The 26,863-nt window shown below is 47.4% G+C and overlaps 1 protein-coding gene across 7 annotated transcripts in view; it reads right to left on the minus strand.

Moving 5' to 3' along the window:
* The window catches only part of FNDC3A (fibronectin type III domain containing 3A), a 1,489,010-nt gene that overhangs the window by 519,042 nt on the left and 943,105 nt on the right, over positions 1-26,863 (minus strand). For all 7 annotated transcript variants that reach the window (XM_086934979.1, XM_086934981.1, XM_086934980.1 and 4 more), the window contains 2 exons: positions 20,873-20,959; positions 8,111-8,249 (listed from right to left, as the gene is read on the minus strand). In XM_086934979.1, the coding sequence (XP_086791105.1) occupies positions 8,111-8,249; positions 20,873-20,959 (226 nt within the window). The remainder of the gene's footprint in view (positions 1-8,110; positions 8,250-20,872; positions 20,960-26,863) is intronic.

Raw genomic sequence — 26,863 nt, forward strand, 5'->3', positions numbered from 1 at the left:
TGAGGTGGCATGGATGGAGGAGTAGTCTCGAAGGGGAGGGAGTAGCCCCTTCGGACTATCTGCAAAACCCACTGTCCGATGTGATGGTGCGCCAGTGGGGGAGGTGATTGAGAATCCTACCGCCCACTGGCAATCGGTGGCCCTGTAAGGTCGGACTAGGAGGATTTGGAGGCTGCTGCAGAGGGGGCTATGGTTCCCATGTCCCCGGCCGCGCAGGGGCGGAACAGCTTGCGCTGGCCTGTGGCCCTGGGTAGGACGTTGCGGGGCACCGCTTCCGTAGCCACGAAAGGGGCGAAAAGCAGACTGTGCAGGGCGGGTGGTGGAGAGACCCAAGGACCTAGCCGTAGCCCGAGACTCCTTAAAGTGCTCCAGAGCGTTGTCTGCCTTATTGCCGAATAGGCGACAGCCATCAAAGGGCATGTCCATAAGAGTGGATTGGACATCCCCTGAAAAACCAGTCGACCTCAACCAGGTGAGCGTCGAAGGGCTACCGACGTGGAAATCGTCCTCCCTAGTGAGTCAGCGGTATCCAGCCCACAGCGGATGATAAACTTTGCTGCGTCTCTCCCTTCAGCAACTGCACGGGTGAGTACAGCCCGGGCCTCCTCCGGGCACTGGGGCAGCACTTACTCCACCGTATCCCACACGGAGTGGGTGTAACGCCCGACAGACATGCAGTGTTTACCGTCCGCATTCCTAAGCTGGAGGAAGAAAACATCTTCTTCCCAAGATGGTCCAGCTTTTTGCATTCCCTATCAGGTGGTGCGTTAGGGAATGCACTTTTGGAGGTGGAGGTTTGGACCACCAAGTTCTCAGGGGTGGAGTGTTGAGCGAGGAAAGTGGGGTCGCCCGGGCCGGGCAGTGGCGTCGGGCAATCATCCTATCCACAGGAGCCCCTGTGTTGGGCCTTGACCAGGTGCCCCAGAGAATGTCAGCAGCAGGGGCTCCGAAGACATCGCTGCCGGTTGAAGCACCTCTGTCAGGTGGTTAGTCCTGACTGCCACCGTAGGTATCGAGGTGTAGAGCCTCGGCCGCCCTACGCAACACCATGGCATAAGACGCTCCCTCCTCCGTAGCCACAGTAGGAGGAGACAACATGCCAAGGTCTAGTGAGGTATCCAGACCACTGTCTGCTTCCAGTTCCACTCTCCAGTCTGGTTTGTATTCCAACTGATCAGTTAAAGGGTCTCCAGACCCCTCCCAGTCCTCCTCACCTTCCTCTGGCTGCCAATCTTGTCTAAAAGAGCCAGGGTAGAACAAGGGCACAAAAGCACCGCTCGGCGTCGGCTGCGGACGTGGTGTCGGAGGAATCGGTGCCGGGGGAGGTGTAACCAGGTCGACCGGTGCCAATCTGGATCCAGGGCTGGATCCAAGGGGACCCTGCAGCGCCAGGGATGAAGCTGCTGGCATCGAAGGCCGAGTGACCCCAACCGAGTCCTCGGGGCCCAAAGATGGCATGCATTGCTTCATAAAATTTGCGAAGCTGGGCAGGGGTCGCTCTTGGTCCCGGAAAGGGAGGGGAAACTCGCAGTCGACCCTTCGAGACCCACACGCAGAGCCCCGGGAGGGGCACCACCCGCATCACGCGTTGGGTCGGCTGACCGATAGGGAGAAGTCGGAGAGCAACAATGCTTCTTTGACTTACCCGAAGAGTACGAAGACTTGGAAGAGGACTGGTGGTGGAGGCTCCTTGACCTCCCGCGCGACCAGGACCTTGAACGGCATGGAGCCGACTGCTGGGCCTCGAGAAGCTTTCGGGACATCTCCCGCAAAGACTTCGGATATATGGTCTGGCAGTCGGAGCACGACTTGGGATCGTGGTCGCGCTCTAGCCAAAACAGGCACACGCGGTGCAGACCCGTCACCAACATCAGTCAGCTACAGGAACCGCAAGCCTTGAAACCGGGCATCGCTCGTGCACCAGGAGTCGATAGACCCATGTCAACATAAGTCGAGAAAAAGTAGGTCAATAAGTGCCTGGAGGTACGGCTCTCTCTCTGATCTGTGCTGGTTGGCGCGGAAAAAGAAAGAACTGACATCAGTGCGTGAGGGTGGTGTCTAAGTAACTACCGCGACGTTATTCTGGCGACCGCGACGCCAACAACGAAAGCGGAGCTGACCGACTCCACCTTTCGATGCGCAGGGGTACGGCTGACGAAAAACTTTCCGGATCCCGTCTGATGCCTGGGGGTAATTCTAACGTAAGAAATCTATAACTAACTATTTCTTTCAGATATCATGCACAGTGGCAGTTAGATACGCAAGCTTTAACCAGGCACTGTGGCTATGGGACGTGTAATTCATTTCGGCCATATAGGAAGTGTAGGAGGTGGTTGTTGGGTCTCCCAATGCCCTTGCTGTAAACCTCCAATGCACATGACTACCAGCCAGGCACAGCAGGACATGCACTCAACCTTATGGAGACAATCCCTGCAGCACTTGGCCTATAGCCTTATGGTCCTGTGGAGTTGAGGGATTCAAAACCATCCAGAGGCCTGGCTCAGCAGCCAACTTACACTTTGGAAATAACATGACACATGCTCCAATTCAGGAACAATCTGAAGACACATCAACTTAAAGAACACTACATCACCATACAGTAACCGTCAACTTCTGCTCCCGGAACAAAACCTCTTTTTTTATTGTTTTTATTTCAAGTTTTCATGATAAAGACATGTACAACAATAACATGCCAACAATGTATTATTGCAACATTTGCCCACATATGTAACACACAGTTCCTGTGAGAAAGCCATGCCAGCAGCCCATGGAGGTTTCAGTCGCTCGTACTACATTCCTACAGCCAATAACATACATTAACCCAGTCCAGGATCACAAGTCCATTAGACATCCACAGAGCCGTTGCCACCAGGGGCTACCATACTTCCACAACATCTTGCTCCCAGAACATACCTACCTCTCCAATCACACGTTGATTGTATCTTTGCATTTTACCTTGTGAACTGCTCTACTAGTCAGTCATCTCAGCTTTATTCGATTTTTCCTTTAAAAATCATAAAAGCAAACACATAAGCAAAATGCAAAATACATAATACATCCTCACATAGCAATTGATAAAAGATACATAATAAAACAAAAATGCTAAAAACATCATTCAGTGCTATTAAGATATTTCCTTAATCTGATGACAGACCCTAAAATGCATAAAGGGATGTCACTCCAGATCCTGGGTGAATAGATGGAGCATGAGGATAAGAAGTGAAACAAGTATATGTGGTTCCTCGCACACTATCGCACAATGTGGAGAAAGTGAAGAGAAAGGTTTAAAAATAATGTATCCTTTATCCACAGTCTCCAAGTTGTAGATGGCGTAGAACTGATACGTTCTGGGATAATTTCAGTTATAGAGACTGGATTCAGGCTTTTCAATGTATTGTAAACATTTCAGGTCAGTCTACTTTCATGAAGATGCAAAGTCACAATGAGCATAAGAAAAGATGTTGTTTTTCCTACTCACTTTATGTTTAATATAATATATGATCGCTTGCACATTACTTTCAGTGCTTCGAATAACAATAACTAATAACAAACGAATCTGTCATTTAGCAATAGTCCTACAAGTTTGAAAACACACATAATATATCTTACTATTTCACAATGAAGATATGCAAATGTTATGCCCTCTGCCGGATGAGTTGACTCAATTAGAATTAATGTTGTAAACTGCACACAGGTCTCTGTAGCGTGAACTTTTTTTTTTTTTTATACATTTGTCTATTGGTTTTCCTACAGCCATACATGTAGAAGTATACAACATTTTCAAATCAAGCAAGAGACTATCTAGGCAGGGAGCAATTAAGGTTATACCTTACACAGCTACACTATTCTCAGTATTCCGACGCATCTCCAATTCCACCACTGGGGATATACAAGGATCTCCACAATATTTATTCCATATCGACAACGTCCGATCCTATTTTTAGGGGCACCCCCTTGCCACAAATACTTTGGTCTCCGCCAGCATACACCTGTCCAGTTTTTTTGCCCACCCGGTGATGGGCGGGGGATTTGATCCCCCCCATACTCTCGCCAGTTCTCGTTTAACTAACGTCTATCCCAGTGTCGTGAATTGCTGTTCAATTTCGGTGAGATCAGTCGCCTCCCATCTATTGAGCAGTCCCAGTTGTGGTGTCAACACTAACTCCTTTCTCAAGGCTGTCTGCATATGGTCTGAGGTTCCCTCCCAAAGTGTACGTATTCTCGGGCAGCTCCACAGAATATGATAAAAGGTGGCCTGCTGTCCGCACCCCCTCAAATATAGATTGTCAGGTCTAGAACCTATTTTTGCCAAGGTCTTCCCTGAGCTTTGGAAAGGTGTCTGGTATATTATTACACAGCTTTCTGTATGTGAGTGATATCGCTTTGGAACTCAAAGGCCCATTCAACAACCGGTCTTCCAATGGAGGCGGATCTGGAATGTCTTTAAGGGATGAAAGGCCGCCAGGAGCGCACGCCTGATTTGTAAATATCTGTATATCTCTCCCTGCGCCAGATGATATTGGCTCTGAAGCTCCCAAATGTTAGTATGGCACCCTTCTTGACCATGTCTTTCACTGCCGAGATCCCTATGAGGTCCCACTTATCAAACCAGGGCTGATGGCACAACATGCCCAATTTCTGGGTGTACCACAGTGGCGCTACCTTCGAAAGGACGTCCGCCCAACCCAGGCGGGAATGTACTGTAAGCTAAATGTCTAATGTATGTCGGGTGGGTCCAAAGAATTTATGTTTGTTTTTCCTGTCACTGTTATACAGGGCTCCCAGGTAACCTGAGCGGTCAGTTTGGTAACGGTCAAGAGCATGCGCTGGGTCATCGGGGGTGGTATAACCAATGGTTAACTGTCATCAATTGCGCCGCCCAGTAATAGAGTTGTAGGTCGGGCAATGGTATGCCACCATCGTACCAGCCTTTCGTAAGTTTCTTCAGCATCACCCGGGGGGGGCCTTCCCATCGCACACCAGTTTTCCAAATACCCCTTCCACTGCCCTAAAATACGAATCGGGGATGTAGCATGAACTTTAACTTAGTTGATGTCCCTGGATTCCATACTGTGGTATATGGATAACGTTTTCTGTAGTGAACATTCATAACATTGAACAATTACACAAAGGATGAAATGCTGTCTTTCTCACCCTGAAAGGTCTCAATCTCAAATCAGTGCCTTGTCAGTCACCATCTGTCATGTGTAAGGTGTACCTGGCATATAACTGGCACTGCCCCACTTCCCACTTAATAGACTGGCCAATAGGCAAATCAGGTTTTTCCAGCCCACTGCCCACATACAAGGCATACCGACTCTGGCGCAGCCAGTCTGGCCACTAAAATGATTTACCTTTAATGAAAACAAAAGATTTACAAACAGGTAAATTCAGTTAGCATCAGTGGGAAAAAGTCAGTCAAATGACAGATAGGTTGTGGTATAAAAGGGTGATATAAAAAGTTATGGAATAAAAGTGCAGGGTACAAACTTCTCTAGGATGTCGCAAAATTCCAATATATTCCCATTTCTTCCATAACACCATATGCCATCTTACTGCAGCACTAAAACTGTATATTGCTGCTTAATGATATGTATCAATATTTAAAAAAATCAGTGGTGCTCATTCTGTTGACTTCAGAACATTAAAAAATTGATTTGAACTCTCTGAATGTAAATGGTAGCACAATCTTTTAACCTAGATCACCTAACTTCTTGTAAGTGGATAGACCAATCAAGAGCTGTGAAAATCTGCGCGATGCACAGCACTCAATGATCTTTAAACAACACAGATATCCTAGAAAGACACACCAATCCACGGCCATTTAACCATGAAAGTTCATCTTAAGAATGTGATCACCATCTGCTATCTTAATCCGACTCTCTTAAGCCTGGTACATTGAAAACAAACATCAAGAATCTTACAAACTTTGCAGCCAAAGCTTAATGCACACATATTATTCACTCCAACAAAGTGTCACTGGCTGCCAGAGGAAGCTTGCCTTTTTCATTTTAAACCCAAGCACTTATGCATAAGCCTCTCAATGAGTCTGCTCTCAGATATTTGAAAGAACAATTTCATTTGTGAGCCCTTTCAGCTGCTCCTTGGACTTCCACTAAGAATCCATTGATCCCAGAAGTTAGAAGGAAAGTCTGGTGTGAAGCTTTTACTCACACAGTCTGCTCAGTATTTGAACAACATCCTCCGTTCCATAGAGCCTTGAAAACTCATTTAACTTTCCCACAACTTTGGAACAGTGCTCAGTAGTGAATGGGGTATGCAGTATTATTCAAATACTTTCATTGATTGAACCAAGAATTCAGGATCTTGAATTCACGAAGCTGAAAAATAAACTTAGGCAAACTGTCACTGCAATGCTTAAAAAAAACCCAGACCAGTCTCCCTTAAAATTGTGTGAAATTCAAACTTGATTACGACAAAGTCTATTTGTCTAATACTCATGGAGAAAGAATACAAACAGTAATTTAACAAGCATTGGCATAGCCAATAGGTCTTGCCTTCGGAACCTTATAAGTATTTAGTTATGCAGCACAATATCCTTACGGCTACAACATTAACGGTTGAATGGCTAAACACTTACAAGGTCCTAAAGGCGAGCTTGTTTTCAAATGTTGGCTGCTATGCATGAGCACCAGTTAGTTGCACAAGGACACATTCATTTTTGGTAGGCATGGGGAGATTAAGTGGTTTGCCCAGAATCACAGGATGTTGAGCCAATGCCGAGGCTGGAACCTGGTTGTTCCCCTTCTCCGAAGTCGGAAGCTCTGGTCGTTACGCCACATCCCCCTACCTCAGGGCCAACGCCCACTATCTTTGGAAGTGATACTTCTAAATAAATTAGGTGTGAGGAGGAAGAGGCAAGTAAAACGTTTTGGGGGCTGTGCCAAGCTGAGAAACAGCCACACACTCTGGCTTGTGTATGCACCGTGTGATCTCACCGGCACCACAACCCCTGCGCTGCCTGCGCCCGCCGCAGCACTGCACAGACATTTCCCTCTCAGGGTAGGGACTGCAGCAAGGGGGGAGGTACACAATGGAGGGTGCAGACGGGGAGCGAGTGCCAAGGCGTCACGCTGCAAAGAGCCTGCAGTCTCTTCCTCCAGGTGTCAGTTTCAGTCTGCCTACCATCTGGAACAGACCCCTATTCATGGACTTGTGCTTGGTGCTGCGGCGGTGCGCCCAGCCCCCTCCACTGCTCCGACTACTGTATTCCTCTGGCCTCCACAGACCTGGCGCAAGGCGCAGCACCTCTCGGCATGCGGAACGGAAGTCGAAGAGGAACTATCTGGATGCTACACGAATGCTCAGAGTGGCCCAGTCCACCCTATTGTGTCCCTTTCACCGCTTCACTTAAGCTTACAGCAATTGTAATGACATTTACGAAATACCGTTCTTAAAGAAAAACATTTATGCGAAATTTCTGGGGTGTTGTGCTTGCAAGGTTGTCTCCGTTTCCACAAATGTGAGATCACACCACCGGCAGGGAGGAAACTTACACCCAACAAGCAATGCACGCAGGATGCCTCTCGCCAGCTCCTGGCCTCCAGCCTGCCTGGGAAAGCGAAAGCACGCTGCCATGCACGCGTAGGGACAAAAAAATGCACATGCGTGTGCACAAAGATGGCATCAGGCTGTCCACATGCGCGTGCATTTTTTTGTCCCTAATCGTACATGTTTAGCTTTGTGGATGGCGAGAGCAGCCATCTTTGTCCATTTAGACGCACCTGCATTCAGCTTTGGCTGAATCGATTTCAAAAGGTCCTCTCCATGGTGAGAGCAGCGCATGCACTGCTTTCGCCAGGCGAGACCTAAATAATTACCAATAAAAATAGTGCTAGTTTTTATCGGTAATTTAATTTTAAAAGGACAAGATATTTCTTTAGATAAGCAATTCGAAAAACACTTCTTTTTGAAATATGTCTTTGTCTTGCAGTTTGATGGATTAGGTTTGGGAGTATTAAAAAGGATCTATGATGAGGAACTTCTATTCCTGATGATCAAAAGGGCTAATAATAAGCACATTTAACATACAGGCCACATCAAACAACAGTGATTCTGTGTATCTCAGTGAGTAAACAGAAAACCTTACCCCAAATAATTTTGAAATTTTGTGCATGTACTTTTCCTTTAACAGAAGGCTTTGAAGGAGGTCCAGGTTTGTCTGGGCAAGTATTAAATTCCACTGCTTCACTTGGATTACTTTTACCTTCGGAGTTATAAGCAATAACCTGTGCAGAGCAAAATTAAACAATACTTTCTCAATTCATTAATGTTTCAATGTGTGAAAGTAAAATAGATGCTAGGATGTCAGGCTTGCCATAAGTACAGATTTGTTTTAATACAGTGTGTCCTTCAACAATGAGAAACAACAGCTTCATATAATTAGGATATTTATTTTAGGATTCTAATATGAGAAAAAGTGCAGCTGAAATATTGAGCATCAATGTGATGGTTAGATTCCAATTTACGTAGGAAGGAAAACGTTACTAACCTGTAACTATTGGTGTAGATTGTAGCCCAGTGGATTCACATGCTCTGCACACTCCTGCCATCTAGTGTTGGGTGGAGCCTTTGCAAGTTTTCTTCAAAGTATAGGTTTCAAGGTGACTCGTCACAGGGTGTTTGATAAATATACACAAGACTTCACAAAAATTCTTTTGAATGAGCCTTAACAGGTTTGTTCAGTTTGATGAGTGTTGGATTAGAAAGGGGAAACGAAACTTACAAGCGTGCCCTAAAATATGATTTCTCCATTTTTAACTCCCAATAAGAGTTTGGTCAGAACTTGCAGAAAAAGCTACTTAATAGAATGGCATCAAAACTGCCAATAGACCAATTTTTTCCTTGTATTCTCTTCCCTAGAAAAATGCTAATTACTTTCTAAACTTATGAAGACGTGGCAGTAATTAAGTTCTGCCCTATAACCCTAACCCAAACTCAGCACAGCTGGGCAAAGTGAACAGGTGCATGGCAGGTATACGGAGCCTTAGTTGAGCCAAGATGCTGTCCCAGCCGGGTAAAAATGGTTTCCCTGCACAGGGAGCGCAGCGGATGGGCGCAGGGATCAGGCAAATTCGGTGGGGGAGTGGCGGCCATTTTTCGCCATGATCTGGAAGTCACTGCTTTGATCAGTCTGAACCTCCTAGACACTGAAAATCTGGTGCTAAAAATTAGCACCACTTACACAACAGTGGCCTGTGTCCTTTTGTACAGACCCCCTAATAATATGCCTGCCTTCCCTCTTATGTTTAGCGAACAAATCGCTAACCTAGCCATTGACCACGCCAGGATTCTCCTGGTAGGAGATTTCAATTACTGGTTTAATGACCCTGTGGAAGTCATGTGCTTTCTCCAACCCATTGCAGAGGCCATACCTTGGATCAGGTCTTGTCTAATTCTCTCCTAGTCACAACCCCGGTAACTACCCCATGTTTATGGTCTGACCACTTCCTTCTTAAATTTAATCTCATTTATACCCCTAAAATGATAACTGCTCCAGCAGCAGACGGACGTGCCAGGAAATGGAACTCCCTAGACAGGTCTGAATTTTTAAAAACACTCGCCAATTCCATTCCATTACATCACCCTGACATTAATATATTAGAAAACAATCTCTCTTGCTGGCTGCAAACAGCCAGCGATGTCCATGCTCCATATAAAAAGGTCAAACTAGCTCGGCGCGCAGACGCCCAAAAATGGTTCTCGCCGGACCTGAAAGCTAAGAAACTGGCTTTGCGCCAACTAGAGCACCATTGGCGCCGTAATTATGCCCCTGACTCTAAATCCCGCTACATCATAGCTAGGAAGGAATACATGAAATCTATCCTGTCCACGAAGGCTGCTTATTTTTCTTCTCGCATTATCAATTCTACAAATAAATCAAAGGACATCTTTTCCATTCTCAATGAGTTAACGAACCTTGACAATGCTCGTCCAAATTTACCCCCGACCCAGACGCTCTGCGATTCACTGAACGTCTTTTTTATCGAGAAAATTGCCACCATTAAAGCCAGTATTCCACAAACTATAAATTCAACTCTCCCGGCCACCATAAGTCCTAACATCATGGGCTTACTTAGTAGCTTTACTGCCATCACCTTAGACCAATTTCTAGAACCACTGGTAAGAGTAAAATCAGGCGCACCTTCGGATAAATGCCCTCCTTACATCTTGAAAGACTGTCTTTCAGTGATCCCGGCCCCTGCCTGCACCCTTTTAAACAAATCATTAGCCTCTGGACAAGTTCCCCTTGCATTTAAGGAAGCAACACTAATACCACTATTAAAGAAATCTGGGGCAGATCCCACCTGCAAGGCAAATTACCGCCCAATCTCCCTTCTCCCCTTTTTAGCAAAGGTGTTGGAGGCCCATGTTGCTAATTGCTTGTCCAATTTTATGGAGGCTTCTAACTGTCTCGAACCACATCAGGCAGGCTTCCTTCCGGCCCAACGGAGGAGGTGGTTGTCTCAGTAATGGATACTCTTCTGGATTGTGCCGACAAACGTCTTCTGCATGCCTTGGTGCTTCTGGATTTGTCGGCCGCATTTGACACGGTCGATCATACCATCTTGATCGACCGTGTCACCCAGGCCGGCATCAGGGGTACGGCTGCCTGCTGGCTGAAGTCCTTCTTAGAAGATCGCTCGCAGGCAATTCGTCTGGGTCACTTAGTTGTCACCAAGCAGGCCATCACGTGCGGTGTACCTCAGGGTTCGTCTCTGTCACCCCACTTGTTTAACCTTTACATCTTCCCCTTAATCCAGGCCCTCAGAAATAAACAGGTTACTGTGCTCAATTATGCGGATGACCTGCAACTACTTTTTACAATGGATAATTCGGCAACGTCCATTTCCATCTTTCAGTCAACAATGAGGTTCATCCAAGTGTGGATGGACCAAAATCATTTGAAACTGAATCTAGGAAAACCCGAACTGGTTTTGACAGGGGACAGTGTTAAATACTGGGGCGCACACTACTGGCCTACAGATATGGGTCAGGCACCTATCCCTTCCGTTTCCGCAAAGACGCTTGGTGTCACCTTGAATAGCGACCTCTCTCTTAAAACACAAGTGGGCCAGGTGGTCTCCAAGTGCCTTTTCCAACTCAGGAAAATTCGGAAGGTCCGTCGCTTCCTGACCCTAGAAGCCTCAACACAGGTGGTGATTGCTACTGTAATCTCCCACCTTGATTACGCAAATTCGATCTATTTAGGCCTCCCTCAGTACCTCCTGAAACGTCTTCAGATGGTACAAAACCAGGCAGCCAGACTGATTTTGAACCAGCCCAGATGGCAACCTGCCACTCCCCTCTTGAAGGCACTTCACTGGCTCCCTGTGGCTCAGCGTTGCATCTTCAAAGTTGGTTGTATGATCTTTAAAGCGCTTCATGGCAAAAACCCTAAATTTGTTACAAAACTCATCATGAAGCATGCCCCGTCCCTGAATCTACGTTCGGCACACCAATGTCTCCTACAGATACCACCCTTCAAACGCACACGCTCGGGCGGCTGCAGATTCGGCACCTTGGCCCCCCGCATGTGGAATGCCTTCCCTATTGAGATTCGGCTATGCCCAGACCTCTTGTTATTTAGGAAATCCTTAAAGACCTGGCTTTACCAACAAGCATACTACTAACGTTCCGGCCCCAAACTCTGACTCGTCCTCTGTCTTTAACAGCGCCAGGAAACCAATCGGTGGCAGTGCGCTTAACACATTTTTGCTAACATAACATAGATGTACTGGCCCATAGGACATTCTAACTCCTTCCCCCAATTCTCGTTTGTCATGGTCTCAAGGTACACAGGAGGTAATGAGGACAGATACAGGGCACCTCAGCATGCCACCTTTCATTTCAGTGAGCAATTGGTGGAAAGGGCAGGTAAAGCACTTCAAGCTTATTTGGTACTGCATCCATTACCAGCTTAGTGAATGAACACTTTTAGACTAATACTGAGTGATCTACATATGTGTGTGTGTGTGTGTGTGTGTGTGTGTGTGTGTGTGTGTATATATATATATATATATATATATATATATATATATATATATATATATATATATATATATATATATATATATATATATATATATATATATATATATATATATATATATATATATATATATATATATATATATATATCGCAAGCAAATAACTCCATCCACTTCCACCAAAGCCTCGTCGGCGAAGAAGGAGAAGCGAACCACTTCTTTGTCAGGCAAGATGTTTTATTTCAACCTTCAGCAGCAGTCAACAGATGACGCGTTTCGGGCTCAGGCGCCCTTGATCACATAAAGGCTGTAAATGGTTGAAGCCATTTTAAATGATATGCCCTTCCCACTCAGGTCACATGTTCAGCAAGTTAGTGATAAACATAGCAAACAGACTGCATGATTTAAATACAATCGATGAGATATTGCTAATGTATTACATTCATTGTGCCATTAGACATATTATCATGACCTCGACAACATTTCCGATTATATGGTTAGATAAAACGGAAACTTACTTTGTTACAAACTAGCGTCAAGAAAACATTTTTGAAACCACAATCTAATTTTAAAAAAAAGAGTCCATTTGGCAAATTAGAATTCCTGGATAAATCCATGTACACGTTATAAAGTGCAATATTACAATTCATCATAGCTGCATAAATGCATATAATTACTAACTGATTCGTGACTCTGGTTAAAAAGAATGTGCAAAAAGAATGAAGAGCATAGCAGCAATATTTATAATTTTTCCCTACAAATGCACCATGTGCAAAAGATGTGTTATTTCGTGCATAGATAAAATGGTTACGAGATAAAAATGCATTTTGTAACCAAACCAAGGCTGGGATATGACACAAAGAAGATATGTTAAGAGATGGCATCAACTTTTTTGGAGTCAGTTCTTATAACCTCGGACCATGTTCAAGGTGACCACTTCTTTCATACCAATGATGCCCTACCTCTGATCTAATGTCTCAGCCATAGTGTGAATAAGTGAGATAAGAAATTGACAGCCGTCATAAATCATATGTCAGAAACTACCAAATCTTCTCATCTATACCTCGAATTTAACAATACAAACATAATGAAAATAGGGTATCTGTATCAAGACCAGCAACAAATTCTAAGATATAAGGTATACCCCATTCAGCTTAGGAAAACAGTCAGAATACATAAATTACAAGCACGTATACATATCTTCGGTGTTATTCAGTCCATTTGGGCATTTGCTGTCGAAGTTAAGAATACATTTAGTTTCCAGTCTTCTAAGCAAAGCCTCTCTGTTCCCTCCTCTGCGTGGTTTAGGGACAGAAGACACCACATAATATTTTAGACAAGATAAGTTGTTTCCATGTACTTGTTTAAAGTGGCGTGCCACTGGGTAATTGGGATCACTATGCAGAATGGCACGTAAATGCTGAAGGATTCTCTCATGTACCTGCAGCTTGGTGCTTCCGATGTAATTAAGTCCACAGGTACAAGTGAGAACGTAAACTGCAAACTCAGTTTTACAGTTATAGTTTCCCAATATCTTGTGTGGTATAGGACTGAATGGAGTATGGTATTCTGTTGTGTTTACCCCAAACTTGCACGCACGACATGTGGAGCATCTATAGAAACCATCTTTGGGTTTCAGCCAATTAGGTTTAGTTCTTACTTCGGGGCTTGTGGGATCTAACACAGCTCCCATGTTTCTTGCTCTGCTGAATGTTATAGTGGGGCTAGATGGCAAATTCATCCTAAGAACGGGGTCAGTTAGTACTATTGCCCAATTCTTATTGATGATTGATCTAATTTTACGTTCATTTTCACTGTAAGCTGTGATTAGTCTAGGACATTGAACACTTTCAACTGACCCGGAGATTGCTGGTAAATCAGATGAATCATGCGGGACAGGCTCTTCCTCTATAGGGGCTGGAAGTAGACTGGCTCTAGATCTTAAAGATGTTTTAGCTAGAGCTGTTGTCAGGATCTTATCGGAATAGCCTCTTGCCTTCATGCGTCGCATGGATTCTGCAGCACAAGTGTTGAATTCAACCTCCGTGCTACATATCCTTTTCAGGCGTAGCAGCTCCCCATAGGGGATGCTCGCAATCAGGTGCCTGGGATGGGCACTCGAGGCATGGAGCGTGACATTGCCAGCAGTGGATTTTCTGAACAGGGTACTTTCCACTCTTCCATCAACTATATACAGCTTGACATCCAGAAATTCCAAGCTGGAACTGTCTATGTGGTGGGTAAAGTGGAGATTCAAATTATTTATATTGATGTTTTGAATGAATTCCAATGCTTTCTCTTTACTGCCTTGCCACACGATGAAAATATCATCGATATACCTGTAGTAGTGTTTGATGTTTTCTTCAAAAATGGAAGAATAGTCCCTCTTGAGGACCTGCTCCTCCCACCAGCCAACGTGCAAGCATGCATAGCTGGGGGAGAAGCAGGCTCCCATGGCCACGCCCCTTAGTTGTTTGAACAACTCCTTTCCAAATAGAAAGAAATTGTTGTTGAGACACCAACTCATCAAGTTAATTAGAGCCTTATTGTGCTGATAGAATTCGCACGGTCTTTGGTCCAAAAATAATTTTACAGCCGACAACCCTGCCTGGTGGTCTATACTGGTGTACAAAGACTCAATGTCTAGTGAGATTAAATACATTCCATCTGACCATTGGATATTCCTAATTTTTCCAAGGAAATCACCAGTATCCTTGATGTAACTGGGCAGGGTTTTAACATGATTTTGTAGAAAAAAGTCTACGTATTGGCCCACCTGTTCCGCTGCACCCCCTATAGCGGAAATAATAGGCCTGCCAGGAATAGGAGAAACACATTTATGCACTTTTGGTATTAAATAAAGAACCGGTACAATAGGGTTTTCATTATGCATAAATTTAAACTCATCATTAGAAATCAGGCCATCACTGCGTAATTGCATTAGCAATTTCTTAAGAGAATCTGTAGCCATATTATACTTTTTGGTGTTAGACGGCTCATAGCAGTTAATGTTATTAAGTTGGCGCTTTGCCTCCTTGATGTAATCTTCTCGGGGCCAGATTACTAAGTTGCCGCCTTTGTCCGATTTCTTAATGATGATTTCGTTGTTCTCACTTAGTTTTTTCATCAACTTGGCATAGTCTTTTTTCCTTTGTTCAATGTGCTTTTTTTGTTTGAATCTTTTGGACTGTACTTGTTTGTTCAGTTTTTTAATGTCCTCAACCACGCAGTCGTGAAACGTATCTAACGCATCCCTCGGCATCATGGGGATGTATTTGGATTTTTTCTTAAAGGGGCTGATCCCAGCACCCTTTTGTAGCAGGTTGATGTTTCTGATCCTCGTCTGAGTAGAGGGGTCATATTCAGTTTCATCTATTTCAGCCTCGCCAGTGTTTAAATCATGTAGGTCTAGGTATGTTGGAATATCTGCCGCCCTGATACCCAAACTCTCCACATGATTGCTCATATCTCGCTGTAGCTCTTCGTCTTTATCTTTGGTGTTCTTCAAAGAAAAATGTTTTTTCAACTTGAGTTTTCTGACAAATCTGAAAACGTCTATTCTCGTAGAGCTATAGTTAAATATTTGGCCAGGACAAAAATTGAGACCTAATGACAACAAAGTTTTTTCCGCATCAGACAAAGGCACGTTAGACAGATTGATGATGGTTCTGTCTAAATCTACTTTTTCCGTGTCCAATTGCTCTTCTTTTTGTTTTTTCCTCTTTTGTTTGTGCTTTTTCGTCTTTCTTTTCTTCGTCTGTTTTTTCTTGTGTTTTTTGTTGTTGTTTGCTGTCCTTTCTCGGTCTCAATGTGCGTAGTCTCTCTGCTACTAAAAAATCCAATTCCTCTCCCATATCCAGTACAATTGCTGGTGTAGGCCTTTCTCCGCTCTCTATGCTGGATTCGCTTGATATGGAGATTGAATCAAAACTAGAACTTTCGGCCGCTGCTCCTTCTGTTGCGGCAGACTTCTGCACACTAGTCTCCACGTTACTCTTTCCCTTCTGTTCCCCGAATTTCTTATAAATGTGTGTGTGTAAGTGTGTGTGTGTGTATAAATATATATATATATATATATATATATATATATATATATATATATATATATATATATATATATATATATATATATATATATATATATATATATATATATATATATATATATATATATATATATATATATATATTACCGCTATTGTTAGGTCCTTGTTTCTATTCAAAAAGCATTTTTTCTTTTGCCAATATCTTTGGCCCCGTTTGACGAATCTTCACAAACATTTCAAAACTAATGTCCCGGGCACCTTAGCTGCTGTCTTGAAAATTTCGGGGTAATCTGTCAAGCGGGGCCTGAGAAAAAGGGGATCCCAAAAAACTTTTCCTCCATGTTTATTTCCATAGAAAAATGTTGACGCAGCTACAGCCGAAACTGCTGAACGGTATCACACAAAATTTGTCAGAAAGGTAGCTCTTGGTCCAGAGTGTACTCTTTTTGTTAAATGGTGTAAATCTGTTCAGTAGTTCCTGAGAAATTTAAACATTTCACAGATATACAACTATGGCGGCGGAAGATCCGTGAATCCTCCCAATCTCATGCTTCAGATCTGATTGGCTGCCAACACTTCCAACCAGGAAGAGCTGGTCGCCATCTTGTGACTCGTTTGAATCGAGTCACAAGAATATAGGTAAAAAAAGGTTAAAAATCAACAAAAGGGGGCAGCGTAGAAACACCCTGACACTCCTAGGCCTGTTCAGGGGGTCCCACAGTGACCCCCAGGGCCCAAAAAAAGCATTCATTTTTTTTTGTTGTTGTCAGGATTCGTGTTGCATCCACAAATCTGGCCTAACATTTTTAAAAAACACATCTGCGCCCTCCTGCGCTTCATTTAATTAGATGCATGCTGGAGCCTGTAGTATTCTTTTCGCTTGGAGGCTAAATCTCCAAGCGGCTCAGCGGAGAGGGTAATAAAAACCAGGAACTTTCATCTTGAGGCCCACTAGAGGGTTGATTTATAATTAGGGCTCCCGGTTTTCCGTTTTTACGGATTTTTACATATAAATACAGACGGAAAACTATATTTCCTTTGTCTGTATTTATATGTAGAAACGGCAAAATACTAACAAATGTTGCCGCGCTGCTGAGCTCCAGTTCAGTTCCCTTGCCACACCCTGTGTATCCCTCTCTCAGCTGCTTAACTATCTAATCAGCAGTAAACTCTCTCACCCGCACCACTTTCGTCCCAGTTGTCCGACTCACTACACATGCGTGAGTCACCTCACTCATCCTGTTCAAACCACTTGTCCTCCCCACTGCAATGGTGTAACATTAGCCCACAGAGGCTGAGCACGAGCAGAGAGCAAGGAGAGGTGAACCCAGGCTGATGGAATAACCCTGGGGTAAGCGGGACGCAAAGGGCTAACAGGATCCAAGAGGCAGAGGAAACTTTCCAGGGACCCGACCACTTAGTGCGCCTGCCTCAGCTTGTCACAGAAGCCTCACAGCGTATGAACGTGTGTGTGTTCATTTAGACTTCCTATTCACTGCGGGGTTGTGGCTTTTCGTGCTCTTGTAAAACCCGTAATCTGAGGCCAAAACATCAAGGCTCATTTACACATCAGTTCCTGGCATCTTTTTGAATAATACAGTTTTCCTCTGCGAAGACCCCCCACCCTCCCCCCCACTACCTCTGAAGTTAGGAAATTCTTATGCCTGAGTGCAGAGGCGCAGCTCGGGGCGGGGGAGGGGGGGGGCTGAAAGTTTAAGAAATAGGCAGAGTGGCGCTGCAGGGGCTCTTAGAGGGGTTGAAACAATAACAAAGCCTCATTAACATGAAAATGGTCTTTTAAAGACCTGTGAAGTGCTCGGGTGTGGCGGTGTGTGCACCCGGGATGCTGTCTCATCCCGGGCTGCCACACATGACGGGGGCGGGGCTGAACCCCTTTGATTCCAATGGGTGTTGCGTGCCTGCCTGACTGTGAAGCCCCCTCCACATTCAGTTCCCGTCGTTGGTGTGACAGCGGTTTGTTTAGAGAGTGTGGCTGTCTGGGTCGCCAGGCGCTGGGGTGGACAGAGGCCACTGATGACCCCCGGAAGGTGCTTGTGTTGTGATGTCTCATAGGTTTCTTTTTTGTTATTTTTCTGTAGTGTTAGGATGCTTAATGTGGGAGTTGTAGAGTCCACGATGTAATGTGACATTGACCAGCATGTGTTTTTGCAGTGTGCCCTGAATATTAGTCTGGGAGTGGGCACAATGGAACAAGCCTCCCCATGCACCCTCGAAGTGTAAACTGGTGTCATTGCCACATTCCATCTCCTCAGTTAAACATTTCACATTGCCCTAGGACCTGCCCCATCTCACTCAGAAATCACTTCTGGTCAACCCTCTCAAAGGTGGATTTGGGGAGTAAATATCCGTCAAACCCCGCTCTTTATTACTTTCTAATGTCGTATTTCATGTAATTATCGCATGTTAAAGTGAAGAGGCGTTTTCTCGAAAATCTGCTATGGCCCTTGAGGCTGTTCTGGCTGCCTGACAGGATCCAGGATAGACTATCCCACCCTCCCCACGTGCATAATGCTTATCCGTGCTTGTCTGCTCGGTGCCTTCCCTGGGGTGTACAGAATGCCACAACTGCTTGTTCGTTTTCTTCCAGTTACTCCAATTATACATTTCATGTGAAGCTCGCAGAAGCATTCAGTTTTAGCTGGCGCTATAAAAAAAGATTGGTCAACAATTGATTTTGTTGGCCAATCTCAGTGTGGGGTCCGAGTGGAGGATCTCATAACTTTCTCCATCTGACAGAAGTCAGAGGCACTCTGTATCATACATGATCCTATCCATAATCAAAATTGCTCCCCCTTTATCCGCTGGTTTAATAACCAGGTCAGTGTTCTTTTTAAAGGTTTCTCTTCTTTGCCTAGGTTTTGAAATACTTTCTGGTTATAATACTCAATTGCATCCACCTCCTTAAGTACTACCTGTTCAAATGCCTGGGCATCCCCCAAAAAGTCAGATGTTCTCAACTAGGTGTGGCGTCGAAAAGCCACCGTCAATGAAATGGCTGTGCCCAGCTAGTCGGTCGTGTGGAGTCCACAACGAATGGCAAACTTTGCTGCGTCTCTCCCGTCTGATGCTGCTGGGAGAGGATGACCCGGTCTCCTTTGGGACCTGTGGCTGCACCTGCGCAACTGTTTCCCAGACGGAGTGGGGATAACGGCACAATAAGCATGCTGTGTTTATTGACCGCAATACAAGGCTGGCAGAATAAAAAATGTCTTACCCCAACTGTCCAGCCTCTTGGATTCCCTGTCTGAGGGAGTGGAAAGGAGCACACTATGGGAGGTAGAGGCTTGGACCACCAAGCTCTCTGGGGTAGGATGGGCAGTGAGAAACTTTGGGTCACCCGCAGCAGGGAGGTGGTGGAGGGGGGCAATTGTCCTAGTCACAGAAGCTGCTGGGCTTGGATTCGGCTCCCAGCAAGACATCCATTAAGGCCTCATTGAAGGACAACAAGGTTTCCAAAGAGGAGACACCCGGCTGCAGGACCTCTGTCAAGATAGTAATCTTGACTGCTACATAAGGGAGTTGACGGTCCAGGACCTCAGATGCCCTTTGCACCACCACAGCATATGATGCTCCCTCATTCGTAGCCACGGTAGGGGGAGAAAGCAAGCCAGAATCTGGAGAGGTATCCAGTCAGCTGGTCTCACCCAATTTCTCAAACCAGTACATTTCTTGATAAGGCTGGTCTTGAAAAAGGTTCCAGAGACCCCTCCTAATCTTCCTACATTCCTAGCCCTTCAGAATAAGGCACAGAAAACAACCTTGGACCTGTAGGTTCTGTTGGCGCTGGGATCGACATCAGTAGGCGCTGACTCTGCTCTGGGTCATCTGGAATCAGAATTGGGCTGGCACCAGCGGCATTGGGAGTCTCTGTGTCAGGCCGGCGAAGGTCGATATGGTATGACATAAGTTGGTCTGGATCTATTCCAAAGCCCCCTCTGACCCCGCAGGGCTTGAAGGCATGCTGGTGGGTTCAAGAAGCCCAAATATGAGGCACTTGGCCTCATAAAATTCTCGTAGTTGGGTGGGTTGGCTCCAGCTCCCGGATAATTGGGGATGCGCGGAGCCGACCCAGGCACAGGTTTCTAAGGCCTAGAATGCTGAGACTCCTCTCTCACGTCAGCTGATGGATGGGGAAAAGTTAAAGTATGCTTTGACTTCTTATGCTTATTACACTTCTTACCAGAATGTCCCACGAACTTGAGTGGGACGAAGAGGACTTGGGACTCTGGGACCGGTGCCCGGACCTTCCTTTCAAACTGGACCATGAGAGGGATCTCTGAGGAGTCGTACAATGCAATGGGGACTGCTGGGCCGCAAGTAGCTTTAGACTTCAGAGCCATGGCCCGGCAGTCGGAGTGCGACTTCGAGTTGTGGTCGCACTAAGGGCACCACAGGCAGACGAGATGCGGGTCTGTGACCGATATGGCACGGTGACAAGCGTTGCATAGCTTGAAGCCAGAAGTCTTCCTAGACATGACAAAAGATTTTTAAAAAATCCTGTCAAAAAAGTGACAGAGAGAAGCGCTCTTCTGGGATCAGCGCTTGACTGGCACGGAAAAAAATGGGAACTGATGTCAGTGCACCGATGCGGTGCCTACATAGGTGATGCTGACGTCAATACAGCCCCAATAATGTCACGCAGAGTTGAATGACTCAACCTAACAGCGTGCACAGGTATTGCTCAAAGAAAACTCTTCCGGATCAATTCTGATGCCTGGGACATTCAAAGGTAAGGAATCTGCAGCTAGATTTCTTTATCACATCTGTAGTACTACAGAAGCACTTATGACTTACCCTAAATTTATATGATGTACTTCTTCTAAGATTCCGTACTGTATATGTGAGGTCATCACCATCATATTTTGGCTTGAATCCGTAGCCCTAAAATAAAAGATTGGCAGATTACAAGTCAAAAGCTACAACAACAAAAAAACACAGTTAAGGTCTTACAGTAAATGTTAATTAAGTACAAATGCTAATAATGACAGACTACATAAACGAAAAATACTTTTAGTATGCTCTCTAAAATGGCGTTATTATAATCATACAGATTATTTAGCTAGGGAAAAGGAAGCATAGTCAGAGCAGCAGATCGGCATTGCAACACGTGGAGCACAATGGACGGAGCCACATTTCATGGGTATGTAATCATTTTGTAAATAAGGAAAAGTTACGGTGATACATATTGAGTTCTGTATGATGGAACAATACATTCACAGCACCAACTACCGTCGCCAAGGATAACCTTTAAAAGGGAGAGGGACCCAATAGTCAATCCCAACCACAAAGAGCTGCTACCAACAGCTCACTTTTCCCACAAACCTGGGGATACAGTTGAATTTTTAGAGTTTTTAGTCTTTTATTTCTTGCCCATCTATTCCACTACATAGCCTGGGTTACTATCATGTTCCATTGCAAATTAGCATTTGTGTGGACATACTAAGTAGCACCCTATAAAATAGGTGACTGGAAAGACAAGAATACAAGCAGTGTTGTGAAAGAAAAGCACAAAGAGGCCAGAGCAGAGGTCAGAATGGCTTACAGTGGCATAACCCTGACAAGCATTTAATCCTACCTCTTAGTTTCTGTCCGTGCCTAGTACTTTTTCCCACTTTGGAAGCCCACGAAAACGGGACTAAAGGAACGGAAGAATGCATCAAGGAATAGCCAAAAATGTTACCAATATGACTCTAAGGGCAAATACTGCCCATTCATTGTCAGTCAGTCAAGGCTCATTATGCTAAGCATAGGTATGGCTGGGGTTCTCTTGGGGCTGCGTGACCCTTCTCTATAACATCAGACCCGTGTGGACAAGACGATTATGTGGTTGTGCATTGGGGCAGCGTAGGTCACTCTGGCTGCGGCCTGGAAAAAGAAGGAGGCTCCGGCTATATCCCTATGGCATGCCCGCCTCTGGAGGTTACTGAGTCTTGAACGCATGGCGGACATCTTCAGAGACGACTACAAGAACTTTGAATTCAGATGGGGTCCGCTGGTTGCTTTCCTCTCTCAAGGCCTCCCCTCTGCTGTTTGTCCTTCTACTGCTAGGGCTTTACACCTCTTTCAATTCTGACCACTGAACTACTGTCCAGTCCGGTGTTTGTTTCTTCCTCTTTTCTTTTGGGGATTTTTGCCGCCACCACAGGGGGGGGTGGGGGTGGGTTAGGGTGAGGGGTAGGGCCTTGTTCTTTTTGTATTTGTTATATAGCTTGCCCCCTGTTGGGGCACACTGGTTGAGCTACAGCTGCCTCCTTTGCTATTCGGCTGCACTAGGGGAACGTATTTTGGATAACATGTTAATGAGGACTTCTATCTGGCTTACGTGGCTTGGTCAACGGTCAGGGAGACTCGCTTCGCCCTATTAGAATCTGTGACTCTTAACTAGGTAATGGTGTTTGATGCGGAGCTTTCCCCCATGCCTTTTCGTCTGTTTCCTTTGGCTTTTATCTTCAATGTATACCAAGCTCTCATTTTGTTTGTACGCTCCCCTGCGTGGGACCATTTGCTTTATACTGAATGCCTCTGCACTGTAGGCTCTTTCACATTCTAATAAAAATATTTTTGACAAAAAAAATGGAAAACTAATGATAGTTTGCAGTTGATGCGTATGAATATTTTAAGAACCCGAAGACCTGCTATACATAATGTTATCAAAATGAAACCCCACTACTTCAAATATTGATATATTCACTAGTTATAGTTAGCTCTGGTAACTATAACTCGCGCCCTGACCATGGCCAGTTTTTTTACCAATAATTAAATTGCAAATGTTGCAGTGATATTATTATTGATGTCATAGAAGATGTCATGAGTGATGTAATATGTGGAAGGGGGCGTGGCCAAGCACGCGATGTAGAAAGACGTGCCCGAGCTGAGCTCCGTGCGAAGCTCCCCTGCCACGGGCAATTTATCCTGAAATCCCGACCCGCCTCCAGGGCGATTTTCGGGCGCATCGGAGCAACTGACCCTCCGACCGGCAGCGGCCCTGAAGGCTGGCCGCCTGGAGTGCACTTCCGGCCGGCGGCCCAACTACCTGAGGCCGGGGATCCGGCCCTGCAGGATAGGCCACAAAACGAGTGCCCTACAACGCGCGGTCCAGCGGAGGAACGGGACCACGTCCCACACACCGGACGCCCACCAGTGACCGGGCTCTGTAGAGGCCCCGGACATCAGCGGGAATTCAACGCCCAGGCCCGCAGTAGGCCGCGAAACTAACACGCCTTGCCCGCCACCCCTGGGGGCATCCCACCGAGCTCCGGTACCACCAGGGGGTGAGTGCGCGAGCCTGGCTGGAGGCCCACATCAACGCGACACTGCCCCAGGGCCCTGCCGGCCCACGACGCACACAGGGAACCCGCGGCACGGTGCCAGAAGTCCCCGGCGGCCCGGCCACTCGAGGGCCCTCAGCGCTGCGAACAACCATAAAGAACCGGCCCGTGGCGGTCTGTGTCACTGCCCCTCCGCACCTGCCGGCACTGGAGTCACCCGAACCGGCTGAACGGGCACCTGTGAGCAGCCAAGCTGGGCCACCACGAGGCCCACACAGACGCCGTCACCACCAAGCTCAGCGGACCGCCACCGGAGGCTGCACGGCCCTACACTGCCTGACCTCTGCGCCTGCCCGTCTCATAAGAGACGCCACAGATCACCATCGGACCCTCCTGGCGCCGAGAGGCCTGAATCACGCCACTCGCGAACTGTGGCCGCGTTGCACCGGCCCCGCTGATACCCAGCCCAACGCTGAGAGACTCTCCCGCCCTGACGCCGCGAGGCCTACGCGGCTCGCACGCCCCACATCCACCAGACTTATACCGGACGAGCTAGACCCACGCGTGGCGCTCGGAGTCGCCTAGCATCATCCGGCAGAGCGCGTCCTCCCAGGCTTAGCGGACGGACGTATCGGGGGAGACCCACCACTCCGACCTGCCGGACCGCCACGTGGCTCGGACGGGAGGCGAACGGAAACCGGAACTTCCGCGGCGCTGACCGCCACGACTGGGAGTCCCCACAACAGCCGCCACGCAACCACCCTGTCCTCCCTAGACGGCCACGTAATACGGAACCCCGGAACCCAACGGTGAGACGGTACTCCCCCCCCCCGCCTGCGGCCACGCGACATCCACAACAGGGAACACAGAGAACCTGACCAGGAAACTCGCGTGCTCTAGCCCCTCCGCCACGCATTGCGAGAATATACCCGCCCGCCTGACCGGCCGCGGAGGCCTCCCACATGTCAGGGGGGACCAGGGCAAAGACTGGCACAGGAGGGACCCTCGGCAAAGGGAAAATGGTGAAAAACGCAGAGGCTGACCAGACTGCCTCCAAACTGGACACCATGCTGGCGGCCATGGAGCGCCTGGAGGAATCCATGCAGCTGACCCGTACGTCGCTGGAGAACAGGATCGACAAGGTGGCCGTGGATCTGACGCTCCTCCGGGCGGACCACAAGAAACTGTCTGACCGCACCACGACCCTGGAGCATACGATGGCGGAGGCCACTCCCAAACTAGCACAGACGGACAAGCACGTCCAGGACCTGCTCAACCGGGTGGAGTTCCTTGAGGATAGGGCAGAGGACGCGGAGGGACGGGCCAGAAGGAACAACGTGCGCATAGTGGGCCTGCCGGAACGTTGGGAGCGGAGAGAGACAGCGGAGCACATGGAGACCTGGCTCAGAGAACTATTACCAGAAGGCACACTGTCGCCATACTTTGTAGTGGAGCGGGCACACAGGGTACCAGCCCGCCCACCCCCGGAAGGCTCCAACCCGAGGCCAATGCTCATGCGGGTACTGAACTACCGCGACCGAGATGCCATCCTCCGCGAGACGCGGAAACTATCCAATATACAGATAGACAACGCCAAGGTGATGTTCTTCCCCGATTATACCATACAAGTTCAGCGACGACGTCAATCCTTTCTTGAGGTGAAGCACCGGCTCAGACGCTTGGCTCTCAAATACTCGCTGTTGTTTCCGGCACGCCTCAGAGTGGTAGCATCAGACAAGACCCACTTCTTCGACACCCCAGAGGCGGCAATGGCCTGGCTGGATTCAGGAGTGGACACGAACCCCGAGCCCGCGCCGAGAGAACAGCGCCGGAATCGAGGCACACGCAGACGGAGGCAGCGACACACCTCGAGGGCCGGGTCGCCGACCGTGGAAACGGAAATCGGCCCAACTCCGGAGCAAATACAGAATGAACAATTGGAAGCCGTCCGCATAACAGCTGTGATCAGCGGGTCACAATCACCTCTACTGCTATCCAACGCCAGCCCGCGTTCGCGCAGGAGCGAGGACGACGACTACATGTACGGTCTGCCAGACGACTCGAACCCAGGGGGCCTGCCAGACGTCACCCCCCAGACATCAGATCTGATATCATAAGTGCTCCTCCCCAACCCAGCCCTGGCTGGACCACCGCGACTCGCACAGAGGAACAGACAGCTCCCCCCCATCGATCGCCCGATCGGGGACTCACATAGATGCCTCTGGAGGCCCTGACGGCCACGGCTGCCGCCTTCTCCGAGACCTGTGCTTTGCTGCCGGACCCCGCCTTCCGGATTGCCACGGAGCTACAGTGGCACCGGGTGGGGGGCCAGGGCTCTTCTGCTGGAAAGTCACCTGGACCTTGACTTTGGAGGGGTGGACGGACCCCTAGAGGTGAGTGCCCCTCCTCCCGGGGAATGAGAGATGGGGCCCCGCCGTGGGACCAATGCTCTGGGTCAAGTGACACTGGGAGCCCTAAACTGGCCACAGACACTATCACTGACTCTTGGCGCTCTTCTGGCCCACTGCCCGTGGAGGGGAGCCGCTTCGGCTCTTTCGGCATAACGAACTACCTTGTTTACTTTCAGTGCTGTACTTAGTCAACCCCCCATTGAACTCACGGATTGATTGAGCTCGATAGAGCGTTTGGGCGACGACTTGTTTTTGTTGTTGCCCTTTTGGTATTATGTTTATGTTCAAGTTCTTTCTTTTAAGACTAGTGTTGGTACTGACTTGCTATTGCGTGCATCTTTGGGTCTGTGGGAGGGGGCGTGAGGTAACAATGCTCATTATTCGCCGCTGCTGTGTGGGTGTGGGCGGGGCGGGTGGGGGTCCGGAGAGGGGGGGGGCGGACACTTGACCGCAATCAACACTGTGATGGCTATGTTTAAATTTTGTACCTGGAATGTCAGGGGCATGCACACACCCTCACGTAGATACCAGGTATATTCCTATCTTAAAAGGCATCAGATCCAGATTGCACTGCTACAGGAGACACACCTAGTTGCCACTGAGGTAGCCACGCTTCGCCGTAAATGGAGGGGACAGATATTTGCCACAACCTTCTCGGCGTTTGCGAGGGGGACCCTGATCTGGGTCCGACCCGGGGTCCCGTTTGCGCTAACACACAGCAATATTGACATTGAGGGACGCTACGTCTTCATACAGGGCAGACTTGACGGGCAGCAGATGGTCATAGCCTCCATATACGCACCTAATGTAGAACAGGGGAAATTCTTCACACGACTGTCGACAGCGATAGCGACATGGCCGGACGTACCCCTGATGGTGGGCGGGGATTATAACTGCGTGTTGAATGCCTCCCTTGATCGCTCGTCTCTCCCAGCGACAATCGCCCCGGTACAGGCGACCTCCAAGGCCCTCCTTGACTGGGCAACACAGTGGAACTTACAGGATGCCTGGCGCGTCAGAAACCCCACCGCCCGGGTGTATTCTTACTACTCGGGAGCCCACTCATTACATGTCAGGCTGGACAGATTCATGCTGTCCCGTGACCT

The sequence above is a fragment of the Lissotriton vulgaris genome, chromosome 8, assembly GCF_964263255.1.
Source record: "Lissotriton vulgaris chromosome 8, aLisVul1.2, whole genome shotgun sequence".
In the NCBI taxonomy this organism is placed as follows: Eukaryota; Metazoa; Chordata; class Amphibia; order Caudata; family Salamandridae; genus Lissotriton; species Lissotriton vulgaris.